The sequence below is a fragment of the Aythya fuligula genome, chromosome 5, assembly GCF_009819795.1.
Source record: "Aythya fuligula isolate bAytFul2 chromosome 5, bAytFul2.pri, whole genome shotgun sequence".
NCBI lineage: Eukaryota > Metazoa > Chordata > Aves > Anseriformes > Anatidae > Aythya > Aythya fuligula.
In genome coordinates, this window is record NC_045563.1 from 27,854,841 (window position 1) to 27,868,417 (window position 13,577).

General features: G+C 50.4%; 1 protein-coding gene across 16 annotated transcripts in view; it reads left to right on the plus strand.

Annotated features, from left to right (window-relative positions):
* The window catches only part of NRXN3 (neurexin 3), a 978,580-nt gene that overhangs the window by 609,030 nt on the left and 355,973 nt on the right, over nucleotides 1-13,577 (plus strand). For 3 of the 16 annotated variants that reach the window (XM_032188607.1, XM_032188608.1, XM_032188611.1), the window contains exon 1: nucleotides 2,794-3,255. The exons of the other annotated variants lie outside the window; for them this stretch is intronic. In XM_032188607.1, coding sequence (XP_032044498.1) covers nucleotides 3,012-3,255 — 244 coding nt within the window. In that variant the 5' untranslated portion in view covers nucleotides 2,794-3,011. Of the gene's footprint in view, nucleotides 1-2,793; nucleotides 3,256-13,577 lie in introns of those variants that run through there. 16 annotated transcript variants of the gene reach the window in all.

Genomic DNA, 13,577 nt, shown 5'->3' on the forward strand with positions numbered 1-13,577 from the left:
CTGCGTCTGTCACCCCTTATTGCTAAAAGCTAATGGACATTCCCCTTTGGATCTGGTTTTAGAAATCTGTGTTTTTAGAGTAGAGCTGACTGCTTTTTCAGTTATGAATGCAGCAAAATAGAATATAGAATATCCTGAATTGGAAGGGGCCCATAAGGATCATTGAGTCCAACTTCTGGCTCCACACAGGTGCACCCAGAAACTCAGACCATATGAACTAAGTGCACAGTCCAAACGCTTCTTAAATTCTGACAGGCTTGGTGCCATCCTTGGGGAGCCTGTTCCAGTGTGCCACAATGTGAAAAACCTCTTCCTGATATCCAGCCCAAACCTCCCCTGTCACAGCTTGACCCCATTCCCACGGGTCTTATCGCTTGCTACTAAAGAGAAAAGATTGGCAACTGCCTCTGCACTCCCCCTCATGAGGAAGCTGTAGGCCGCAATGAGGTCTCCCCTCAGCCTCCTCTTTTCCAGGCTGAACAGGCCCAGTGACCTCAGCCATTCCTCATACATCTTCCCCTCTAGGCCTTTCACTATCTTTGTAGCCCTTCTCTGGACACTCCAATAGTTTTGTTAACAACAAAGATTTAATATGAAATAATGATATATAGAGTTAGACCTGCTAACATGAGTAAGGTAGACTACACAGTTTTCCAGAGCTTGATGCTGTCTTGGTCTCTTTGTGGGATTTTAAAAACCCAGAAACATTTGGTTTATTATTTCTTATTTCTCAGAACATGTTGGCCCCCTGCTCTTGCAGTAAAAGAAACATATATAAGAAATAAAACTACTTTTCTCATATCTGTAGGGAGCAAGGTTATCCTTGAAGGCACCCATCGCAGTTCTGAAGACACCAGCACACTTAGATTGTATCTTTACCCAGATGAACCTAATAGGAAAATAACAATGCCTCTTTTGAAGTAAATCTATTGGGAATAATGTTGTTCAAACTGTACTTCTGCCTCTAAACTTCCCCGTGCCACCCAAGAGGGGAAATCAAGTTGAAGTCTGCCCTGTTCCTGCAGTGGTGCTGCTAAATAAATGAGTCACTTGTGAATTACAGGGCAGTAAATACATCCACCAGCACCTCATAAAGCAATGCAGAGTGAAGTTCCAGTACTTTATGGTGTCACCAGAACCCTGTGATGTATTTATAGCCAGCTTCACAGTTTTTCCTTTTTATTTTTTTTTATTAATATTATTTTTTTATGTTGTACAGATTGGCTCTCTTGGCCTTCCTCCTTTTTGCCTGAGGCAGTTTACCCGGTGGTTTGTAGCAAGGGAAGGCTGGTAGGCAGAGCTCGGCCGGGAGGGCTCCCCAGCACAGGGACAACACCCAGCAGCTCCCTGTTTCTCCTATACAGGGTCTAGTGGGAGTTTTTTGGCTTAGGCCAGGGCAGCTGGAAGTGGTGCTGATCTCCTTTGTGCACCCCCTGCTCCTGCACTGGTGCCCGGTACGTGGGGAAGAGCTGGTGGCAGAGCGGGTGAGGGCGGTACCTCGGTGTGGGGATGGGTGAGCAGAGAGCTGAGGGAAGGAGCAGTGACTTGCTTGGGAGCTTGGTAACTCTAAAGTAAGGCGGGGATGTGGGCTGTCAGTGTTAAATGGGAATGGAGAGCCCGAGGGTGCTGCCATAGGCAGTCCTGGTGGGTCAGCAGCCTTTTGTGCCAGGTTGTAACCCCCTCCTCTCCCCAGCTGGAGTTTAATGGTAAAGTCAGGAGCACGGGGACACTTCATGACAAAGCCACGCTGCTTCCGCGCATCCTGCCGCACACAGGGCAGCGCCTCCACTCCTCAGCAAAACTCCGGGCGGCCGAACAAGTGTCCGCCAGAACACGCACAGCGCTCCCCGAGCGTGCGTCCTAACGGGACGTGCCAGTGGGAACGGAGAGCCCCGCTGCCCGTTCCGTTCCCTCCTGCTCTGAGCCTGTGTGTCCTGATCTGCAGGAGGTGCGGGGGGGCCCGGCCCGGTGCTGCGGGGCCCCGCGAGGCGCCCCCCGGGCACCGCCAGGCCGCGGGGCAGCGCCGGGCCGGGCCGGGGGCGGCTGCGGGGGGCGGCGCCGCGCCACGGCCGTGCCCATCCCCGCCCGGCGCCGCCTCCCCCCGGAGCCAGCCAGTCCCTCTGCGGAGAGCAGCCGCCGCCCCCATTGGCTCGCCGCGGCCGGGACATTTGCATACGGCTCGCCCATTGGCCGAGCCGCTTCCCCGGCTGCGCTTCACCTGCGCCGCCGAGTTGGCCGCACTTGGCGCGCCGGCCGCCGGCTGCCCGCCCCCGGCTCGGCTCGGCTCGGCTCGCACAGCCCCGGCCCCGGCCCCGGCCCCGCTCCCGGCCCGAAGAGCTGGCGCTGCCCCCCCGGCTGCACAGGGTTAACCGGCATCAGCCCTCGGCCGCCCGGACCCGGAGGACGGAGGATAACGAGCCCGAGCCGCGTGTGTGTGCGCCCGGCAGTCCTGCATCGCAACGCGTGTAGTGGAGAAGCACCAGAACCCCCCCTGGAACCGGGATAAAAAAAAAAAAAAATCCAACATTTACCTGGGGTCTCTGGCTTTTTCTTCTTCTTCTTCTTCTTCTTCTTCTTTTTTTCCGCGCTCGGTAGCCCCTCCGAGCTCGGTGCGGGCCGGGCCAAGTCCCCGAGCAGCCCGGGGTCCCGGAGGACGGAGCCGGGGGAGCGGAGCCCCCGCTGCCATGTGCGGGTCCCCGCCGCTCCCCGGCAGGCTGGGACCGGCCGCGGGGCTCCTGCCGCTGTAGCTGCAGCCCCGGGAAGCGGCGCATCCTTCTCGTGGTGCGTGTGCGGTTCCCAGCCTCCCCCCTCCCTCCCCTTCCCTCCCCGCACACGCTCTCTCGCCCAGCCACACGCCGTCTCTTTGCCTCCTGCACACACGCCCGCCCGCCCCGCAGCCTCGGAAGCGGCTGTCCTCTCCGCTAGCATGGGTCCCCTGGCATCATGAACCTTGGCCTCTCTCCCCGGCTGGAATCCAGACCGCCCGCCTGTAGGTGCCCCGTGCCTTGACCATGCACCTGAGAACAGACCCCAGCACCTGCCCGGGACGCCGCCCCGCCTGGACCCTGTGGATGTGCTCCCTCTTTTGGGGATGTATCGTCAGCTCTGTGTGGAGTTCCTCTAACGTGGCTTCTTCTGCCTCCTCTTCCTCGTCCGTATCCCAGGCTCAGTATGAGCATCACTTCCACGGCAGCAAGCACCACTCTGTGCCTATCTCAATCTACCGCTCCCCCGTCTCCCTGCGAGGAGGACACGGTGGGTGCCCCTCTTGTTTCTTTCTAACCTTTCCGCGGAGCAGCCGGAGCGGCGGCGGGGGAACCGGGAGCGCCCCGCGCACGATGCCCGCGGCTCCCAGGGATTTGGGGGGGGTCCCCCAGCCCACCGACCCTCCCCGGCCCCCTGAGCCGAGCCGGGTGCCGAGGTCGGGCCGCTTCCAGGGCCAGCCGCCCCTGCTGGGTGCTCCCAGCCGGCCGGGAGGGTGGGCGCCGGGGCCGGGTCGGGTCCCCTTGGGCTGGCGGCAGCGGCGGGCGGAGGGGGCCGGGGGGTCCCGGCCGTAATCGCGGTGGCCGCGGGGCCTTGCTGGGGATCTGCGGAAGGCGCCCACCGTGATGCTCTTACCCTGCCTTGCCCGGCTCTGCCCAGCTTTGCCCTGCCCTGCCCTGCCCGCTCGCATCCTTCCCACTCGGGGCGCACGGAGGGACCCGCCGCTCTCCTTACCCCGGCTCCCCGCTGGGTGCCTGCCGGTGGCTTCCCCTGAAAGCCGGCGGTGGGAGATAGGGGGAGTGGGTTTCAGCCCCGGCAGCAAGGGGAATTGGGGTGTGAGGGATGCCGAGGAAGGGAGACCCGCCAGCATCCTGCCTCTGAAACGCTGAGCAGCACCCGGCAGCGGGACCAGCAGTGCCCCTGCCCACTTCTGCCGAGCCTGCCTGCCCTGAGAGGAGTTCGCCTGGGCCCAGCCGACCTGGGGGCTCCCCCTCACCTCCCCCTTCCCCTGTCCCCTTGTCCTGTGCCCTTTGCCTTCGGCCGCAATAGCCGGGAGAGGCAGGCAGGCCGGGCCTGTGCCTGCCCCAGCAGGGCTGCAGGTCAGGGGCAGGTCCAGCCAGAGCGAGGATCCTGCAGCAGCCCTGCTCAGCCGCTTTGTACGGCAAAGACAGCGGGAGCGACAGACTGGAAAGGTGACTGAAGTGTGCTGTCACACCCAGCGCTGTGCTTCTCCTCCCTCCCAGCCTGCTTTTCCCGGGGCTACTCCAGCTGGAGCTCCTCTGGGGCAGGGACAGGCTGGTTCCTCACTTCAGCACAACCGGGACTGTCTCACAGTCCTTGAGCACTGCTGCAGCCACCAGGGCTCCTGCTGTCGATGATTAATAACCGAAAACTGAGTTTCACATGGGTGGTACTTAACAGATGGTCTTGCTGCCTGGCATGGCACTGGTTCCCTTCCCATGTGGGGCCTGAATGTGCTCTGCCTGCTCCTTGGGGTGCAGGTGAACTTTGGAGTGGAAGTGGGAAATTGTGAGGCTGACGGGATGATGCCACGTCTGTCTGCAGAAGTGGCTGCACACCTCTGGCTCAACCCGCTTCGCTCAGCGCCACTTCAGTCCCAAGCCCTCGCCTCTGCAGCACGGTGCTGTTCTACAGCACCCCGGGCTGCCCCCTCCCACACCGCCTGAGCACCTGCAACCTGCCCTGCAGTGCTTCCTGACACCCTCTTCCCGCACCCTCCAGCAGCCCTGCCAAAGCACCTCCTGCTATCGCAGCCCTGCTCTGCTGGTGCTCGCTTGTGACCCGCAGCATCTGCCTCCTGGCTTTCTTCCTGAGCCCGTTCCCTCGCCACTGTGCCTCGTCTCAGACCTGCAGTACCGAGCTCCTATAACCCTGCCCACGTTCCTATAGACTTAACTGGACGGCCATCCCTTGTTGTGCCATTTGACCTCCTCACGCTGCTCTGCTGCTCACCCGAGGGCTTACCCGTGACACTGCTGGTTTCAGTGTCCCTGTAACCCCTACGCAGCTCTGCCAGCGCATCCTCCTAGCACCCACTGCAGCCATGTCATGCGGCATTTCAACCTACCATCCCAGGGCTCTCCCCTCCCTTCTTCTCTCCTTCCAACCTGTCCTCTCCCTCCTTTCTGACAACGGTTCTTCTTATTCTGCCCCTGTGCAGGCTTGCCTTTTTAGCTAACTGAGTGCTCCTGTGATGGAAGGGGGATAGTGAAGTCTGGCTCATAGGTCACTTGTGAGGAAAGGAGAGAAGGATGTTGCAAAATGTGATAGTGGTTAGCCTTGACATAAAATGCAGGTGATAGTCTGCGGGAGAGTCCATACTGTTTCCTGGTCAAGAAATGATAGTTCTTTTCTCCTTGATGACTTTTCCATCTGCCCTGAAAACCCAGCAAAGCCTCATTTAAGAGCCCTGTGTGAAAGCTGTTATCAACTTCAGTGAGAGACAGGTATTTTTTCCTGTATCCTCATTGCAGTAAGGAATCAAGGGAAATGGAGAGCTCTTGGAGCTCAGGCCAGCACATAAGCCAGCATGAGATTTATTTTTTTTTCCTTTCTTACTCATGCCATGTAGCAAAGCTGGCATGGACACCCCCTTTGGCCACGAGTAAGGGGAAGAGTGTGAGAGAGAGAGATGAAAAAGAGACCACAAAGACAGCTGGTCTTGTAAACACACACATGGTTTATTTTTGTGTTTTCTTTCTCTGTTGCATGACAGAGGCCCTTGGAATTTGGATGTGTGACAGTGTTGAGGACTCAGATCCCTAGGAGGCCGTACGCTCCCTGTGCTTGTTGGGATTTTGATTTTTTTCTTTGCTGGAGGGAAATAAAAAATTCTGTCTGACTCCTGCTCTGCTCAGTGGCTCCGTGCTCACTGACTTCAGAAGGAGGGGGTTCAGGACCCCGACCACCCTGCCGTGCCGCCTTCCAGTCCCGCAGTGCCGGCTGCCGGCGCTCAGTTTTGTATCTAACTGTGTTTTGCTTTTTTTCTGACACATCCCAGTAGATTTCAATCTGTTTGAAGTAGTCTATTAGTATCTAGAACAGAGGAAAAGTAAACGTCTCCCAAGCGATGAACGCTTGTTTGGAGCCTCTGTTCTGCGCTCCTTTGAAATCAGTCAAAACCCTTCCCGTGGCTTAACATCAGCAGGACCAGGCGTGGGTTGTGCAGCCCTCACAGTGCTGGTGTAAGGAGAGTTAATCCTGAAACACCAGGCTGGTGCTTGCCGGTAGTCAAGCTGCAACCTGCAGATGTACTGCTTGGCACAGTGCGTCGTCTCAAGGAGAAACTGTTTGTAACAGGCTTACCTCTCCATCAGCAGGTGAGCAAACCTGCACCAGCTGGGGTGTTCTGCAAGGCAGGAGAAACCCTTTTTGCATGTGAGGACCTCTCCAGACTGCCACAATCTTGCTCCCCATACAGCAGGAAGGGAAAGGCACGACTCCTCTTTGTTTCACTAAGTGCTCTTGGGACAGAGGGATGATAAATGTCCAGCCATGGAACAAAGTTGGGACTGTGTTTACTGAAAATCCGCATGTGCAGAATCATTCTTCACCCCCTTATTTAGCACCCTGCTGGGTCAGCTGCCTTCCCAAGCCTGCAGTAGTGGCTTCACAGCCCCTCTTTCCGTATCTTCGTCAACTCAGCTGCTAAATAATGCATGCCTGATCAGGTTAACAGATAAAATGAAGAGATTTGTGTATGTTTTGTCTTTGTGATGAATTAATTACTTTGGTTTCTCCTTTTCTTCTCTGGCTGTATTTTTCTGGCCCTTCTTTATGGGTGGGTTTCAGGGGTGCACAGAGATGTGTGATGCCTCGTGCAGGTTGCCCCAGTCCTCACAGTGCTGCTGAGCAGGGGCAGCTGTGGGAGAAATGGGGATGTGGGGAGCATTTCTCTTTTGGTTTTCACCTTGCAGGGGCTAGGCTCGCTCAGGCTGTTGGACAAGCCCCAGCAAAAAGTGGAGGTTTGTCACAAGGACTGGCACGGAGCAGTCAGTCACCAGATCTTGCAGGTGTAACTGTCAGGTCTTTGTCAATTCTCAGAAGTCTTGTCATTTATATGAAGCATTTCTATCTCTTGTGTCATTTTTGAAATTAGCACATGAGAAGGAATGCTTGGACAGATCAGGGAGTGTTTCCATGAAACGGGCAGGTACTCTGCAAACCCGTGTCAAAGCTTGCCGCACACTGTGGCAAGCTGTGCCCCTGCACCCTCTGTACAATACACACGCTCTACTCCTTGTTGTTCCTCCAGCATGACCTCTTCCTTGTCTGAAGTGCCTTTGTTATTCCAATCCAGCCTCTTCTGTACAATAGAAAACTAATTCCTCGTCCCTGGCACTGCCCATTCCCCAGTACCAAGCTGGACCTTCCTTGTTCACCCAGGAGATTACTTTGAGAAATGGTTGGTGCCTTTAACAAAAGGGAAGAAGTCTTCCTATACAGAACAGTCAGTGATCCAGTAAAATTAACTTCATTCAGAGCTTAAATTAGGGTTGCAGTTCAGTTCTGCACAAGTGAAAAGCCAGAAGTCTCTCTACTTTCCGTGGCTAGTCTCTGTCAACAATGAAGCCTGTATTTTCTGCAGACCGGTGACTCTGTGTGCTCGGATGTTCAGATTCCCTTCCTCAGAACCACTAACAATAACTAATAATTTTAAAGAAAGGTGAGGTTTCTTTAAGTTGTCTCAATCTGGCTATCCAGAAACATAAGCACCCAAACTCACTAGTCCCTCTTAGTTTTGCTTAAGTGTCTCTAGCTGAGCTTCCCCTTCCCCCTGTGCTGAGTTTCCATAGCTCTTCTGAGAAAACACAGGATTTGGTAGTTGCACACAGGGAAATTCTGGTATACGCAAAGGCTGCTTCCTCAGAATGAGGTTACTATTATTTTGTGCATTATTAGCATAAGGCAGTTTCTAATAGGGTGCTTTGACTTCTCAGTCTGCCGTCCTATGGAGTGCTCAGAATTTGCTGTTCCTGACGTGGAGCAGCTTGCGTTGATCTGTAAAATCAAAGCTTAAGTCTGTTCACCTGGTACTTGATCCTGTGAGATCCCAGTGATTTTATGAAATATGAAACGAGAGAAGCCTAATGTTACTGTTGGATCCTGTCACACTGATTTAATGTATGTCTCTCTGCCCTTTGAAACATGTTCAGACCGGTGCTGCTGAAGGTACTGTTTCTTAAGAAATCTTTCCAAAAAAACCGTTTTGATAGATACTTAAGTGTTTACTCAATATTTCATAGCACATTTTTGCAAAACTGGGAATGTTAGTACTGAGTCAGAATTAGATCAGGGCTTTCTTCCTCCCTATATTTATTTTTTTGCAAGTTAGCCTGGCTCCTTCTTCACTTTATCATTTCTGCTTTTGGATAATATAGCCCTGACTTGTCAAGCAACTGACACACTCTGCTGCAGAGGTGACTGCATTTCAAAGACAGATGAAGGATTCTGCTGTATGCTCTGTATAGACATTGAAGTTGTAAAGAATATTGGGATATGTGACTCAAGCTCCACAGTCAGAACACTGCAGAATGAGAATGGTACTTTTAATAGTATTCACACACTTGGGGTTGGAAAAAAAGTGTAAGAAAATATTCTTAAAGATACCGGTCAGTTTTCCTTCTCTCTCTCCCTTTCTCCACCACCCTCCCCTGTATTTGCTGTAGCATGAAAATACGTGCTTGTATAATGTTATGATAGTCACCAGGATATTACATACTTGGAAGCCTCAAATTCTTTACTCAAGTCTTACTAGAAACAGGAGGAAGCACCTGGGTAATCTCAGGTGGGAATCGCCCAAAGGACAGGATGGTCTCCAGCTGGAGGTGGGGCATTTCCACAGTGTCCCTCAGAAGGTGGTTGCGTGAAGAACTGGAATTTGCAAGTGCAAAGAGTGTGAGTTTTGTTTGGGAAGTAGGGTAAGTGACGGGTTTTTATTCTCTCCGTTTCCATGTGCTGTGACTCAGGAGGACCCTGTCTACTTGCTCAGGATGACAGACCCGTGCCGCTAGGCAGATATTCTTTGGTTTTGCATTTCAGTTGTTCTGGAGGGTTTTTGTAACTGTGAAAGATCACTTGCACTAAAGAGAAAAAGGTGGTTTTCCTGTTTTCTGTGTAACCTCTACACACAAGACTACAGACTGTTGGCCAGTGGCTCAGGCTTACTGCGTGACCTTGGTGAAACATTGCCTTTCTCTCTGGCTTATTTCCTTCATCCATGAGACAAAGACAAAACCATTTCTCTCCTAGGTGAGGTGAGCAGTTCTGGTGCACCTGTGTGCTTTGAGATCTGTGGCAGGGAGCCACAGAAATCCCGATATTCCCCTTGTGCTTTAGATGCACTGATGTCTGCTTGAAGGACAAGCGAGACACTTGCGTGTTCTGAAGGTAGATCCCAGTCACGTCTTCCCCTTGGCTCAAAAGCCTGGACGGGCTGTAGCGCTGGTGCCACCGTCAGTGTTTCTGAAGAAATCAGCTGCCTGAGCCAGGGGCCAGCAATTCACCACAGCTTCCTCACCACTCACAAATTACTTCTCTTGCACTCTCTTTGTATGTGTGTGTGTTGTTTTTGCACATTAAAACATAACTACGTATACCCCTGAGTGACTTTCCCCCAAACTATGAATTTAAAGTACTTCCGACACTGTCTTTTAGAATTTGAATATAATTATATGCTTTGGGTGTAAATTGTGGTTTTTGCTACATAAGAAACTAATGGAAATGATCTGCCTGTTCCTGTAGTTTACAGATTATACGCTTTATATCTGGGGATGTATATTTAGGCTGCTTTTCTGTATGGTATATTAAAATGAAAATGAAGTTGGTGTGAGCTATAGTGGTTGCTAAGCGTGAATAGCAGGCTGATAAAGGACATTACGAAATTGATCCAGTGCTAAGGTTTATTTAACATCTCCTACTTTTGCACCTTTCATCTGTTTGCATTCTTGATGATGGAGAAGAGGAGGATACGAAGTATTTCACAGACTATAGAGGACCATGTGTTGCAGAAGCTCAAGGGACAAGGTGAATGAATCAGAAAGACGTAAGATGCTGCTAAAAAAAGATCCTCCACTTATTCTGTAAATACTGCACAGCAAGGAATTAGGAAAGACTTTGTTTTCTGGAAAGTTCAGGAAAAGAGTACTATCAGGCTGACTTGCCTGCTTACCCTCAGGCCAGGGTTCATGTAACAACTGCAGAGCAAATCAGTCTCTACTCTCTCCTTGGAACATTTATTTATTTTTTATTTTTTTTTTTGAATTTAGAATGGGTTCAGCATGTCTACATCAAGCAGATCAAATGATTGGAAGGGGAGAGGAGGAGAAGTTTGTGTTTTTTGGAGTATGTGTTGTGTTTTTTTCCCTAACAGTCTGGGCTTTAACATCTTTCTGGATGACATCCCCCGATTGTCTGGACCTGTTTGGCGAACCCTTTGGTTCCCTGCTCAGCCACTGCACCGCCTAGTGAGGGTGTTCAGGACTCCGTGTTGTGGCTGGATCCTGCAGTTACAGCAGCCTTCTGCTCCCACCCCACCTGGTTTGCTTAATGACCCCAGCCAGTGGAGATGGTACAGAGCTGATGTGTCTGGAAACGTTTCCATCTACCTGGATCTGCAGGTTTGCTGTTTCAGCTAGCAGATGTTTCAGTGCAAAAATGTACTCCACCACTGGAGAAGGCTTCCAAACATAGTATGAGGGCAAAGCTGATTATAAATACTTTCTGAATAGTGTTCGGAAGGTACTTTCGCTCCCAAGATTATTGGAACTGCCCTGAGCTCGCAGTTATATAGACACATTTTCTGACTTACAAGTGCTTTGGATCTTTTGATACCTGGTGAGGTAAAAATGGAAACAGTAGGTGTTTTCTTATTGATTTACTTATCTAATGGTAGCCTATCTTACACTTCTCTCACATTCTGATTATTCTGCTGATAATTATGATGTCCTGGGCTTTCACAGAAGAGTTTGTGGACTCTTCATTTCCACTGAGTACAGTCCTAAGGAATGCCAAGGGCCTGCACAGGACCTAGAGAAATCTGAATTTTATGTGGCCAATATCTAGTCATCTGCCTCCTTATCTCTCTGCAGGACTGCAGAGTAACCTGCTGCTCCCCCAATGTCATCTTTTCTCTGCAGTTAGGTAACAAATGCCAAAGATATTCCTAGTTTCCCTGATGTTTCTCCCCTGTCTGCAGTCCAACATATTTCCATCAGTGTAAGTTTGCAAGATACTGATGGCATTGAATGCCTTTTCACTTTTTATTATCTCACCACAGTCTGCTCTCCTTCCTGTGCCCTCATGCATTCAGAGGCAGTTCATTAGAGGCAAGGAAAAGGCAAAGAAATTAATTTTCCTTGAGAAACATATTCAGCACCTTATAAGGGCTTGAAAAAGAGAAACAGAGCATAAAATTCTTACTATTTTCTTTTTTTTTTTTTTTTTTCCTATGTTCATGGATGATCACAGAGAAAAATGTCTGTGCCCTGCAAGCGTCCCTTTACCTGGTGATTTGCTTTTCTGACACTAGGCACTGCGAGCAAGTCAGGCTTGCAGGTGCCTGGAACAGGGTAAGGTAATGGGGGAGCCCATCCTTCAGAATGGATGTTTATTGGCTTAGGAAGAAAGGGGTATGTCATATAAGTAAGATCCAGGTAGCAAATTCTGCTCGGATGAATGCCAATGGTGTGTATGTATAAGCTTATTTCATTTCAGACAATTGTTATTCCAGACAGGTTGTTTTCTACTTAACAAGCCATAGACTCAGGCTACTTTTCCCGGCCATTCATTAGGAAAATATACGCTGGCAAAATGAGCCGCCTCCCCTACTGGACTGATTAATACTCGATAGCTGATTTACAGAAATAGTGAATCATGAGCCCTTTGGGATTCCTTGATGAGAACTTCTGCCACTGATGTCAGTGAAGCCAAGTCTCACTTTGCAATGGGCAATGCTGAAGAGGTTTCTCCTGGGCAGCAGCAGTAGGGAGAACTGGGGACAGTAACCCCCAGATGCTTTCCCTAGCTCTTGCAATACACTTGAAGGGGTATTTTTGAACTTCGTCCATGCTATTTGGTCCTTTGAATTTTGGGAACGTTGCAGTGTTACAGCCTCGTCTTTTCATGAAGTCCTGGGAGCTCATCTTAGTGGTGACCTGAGGACAGGTAACTTCCCATGCAGCCAGTTCTACAAAGAAATATTAAACTTCAACACAGAAATACAGTGTCAGAAAAATGGGAGGTGCCTGGACTGCATGGTTAAATGCAGTGTTTTGTTTCAGTTATTCCTTTCTGAGAGTGAGTGATTCTCGGCTGTTAGTGAGTGTTTCATTTACTGCTGCAAGGAGCATTTTGGACATGAATTTCCCTTCACTGGTTCCAGAACTTTGGAGAATTTTTGGAGACACACACAGAGCTGTCCACATCACCCCAGCCTCTACTTTCAGTGTACCCTGTTCACGCTCTTTCTTCTATCACTGGTTAGGTCTTGCCTCCAACTGTTCAATCAGTTCACTTTAAGAAAAAAATGTGAACTAAATTATCTGGGTGATTTCAGCTAGCAAAGAAAGAACGGGGAGGGAGAGAAGAAGAGGAAGACGGAAATTAAGATGAAGTGTAAATCAGTCAAGGGTACAATTCCCATTCGTTCTTTCTCTTTAATCAGAAGTAAAGGAGGTAAGGATTATCAGAAGAATCATTAAAGATCCAAGTAGTTCTCAACAGAAGACATGGACCATTTGAAGCTTAAGGAAAAATAGATTAAGTAAAGAAAAAGGAAATGGAAGGGGAGTATCAGAGCTCAGCAGCATGTTTGTCCTGTTGGTCTGAGCTGAGGATGTTCAAGGTGCTCTGCAGAAGGCTCTCGGGTCTGTAGCTTGCCCACCGGAGCCCTGTGCTGCTGATGTTCAGCATACAGTCATCTTTCAGTGATGTTTTTTCTTTTTGCCTTGGATCTAAATTTGACAGTATTCCATTAGTTTTTACAAATCCAGCTTACTATGATGATTGAAACATCCACTTAGCTTAATTCTTATTATTTTTTTTTTACTATTGCCTGTGTTCTTATAAGTCTTATTGCCAATATTTAGAACGAGGCATTAATACGTTTTGTCTATTACCTACTTTTCTAAAGAGTCAAGGCACTTTAAAAAAAGTGTTTTCTGTGGAGAGCAAAGAGGCGACTTCCATTCTTGCTTGGCATGGGAACAGCTGTGAAATGCTTCCCCTGTATTGCTGAGCGGGTCTCTGGGATAGGCCCAGGTAGGGGCTGTGCTGTGCTGCAGTGTGCTGTTATGCTTGGGCTGTGCTTGCCCTGTGTGTGCTCCTGCTTTGTACAGGCAAGAGCAGTTCTGTTCAAGTACAGTGTCTGAATAGTGGGCATTTTTGTTTGCCCCCCTCAGTACATGTACATAGGGATATCTGTAGTATTTCTCCTCAGGGAAGCTTGCTTCACTTCAGAAACCCTGTCTGTTTTTTATGTTTCTGTTGAGGTTTAGGATTATGCGTAATTCATGTCCATAGGGAAGCTGTGTACAGATTCCAGAAAAGGCCAGGGGCTGTGTGTCTAGAATATT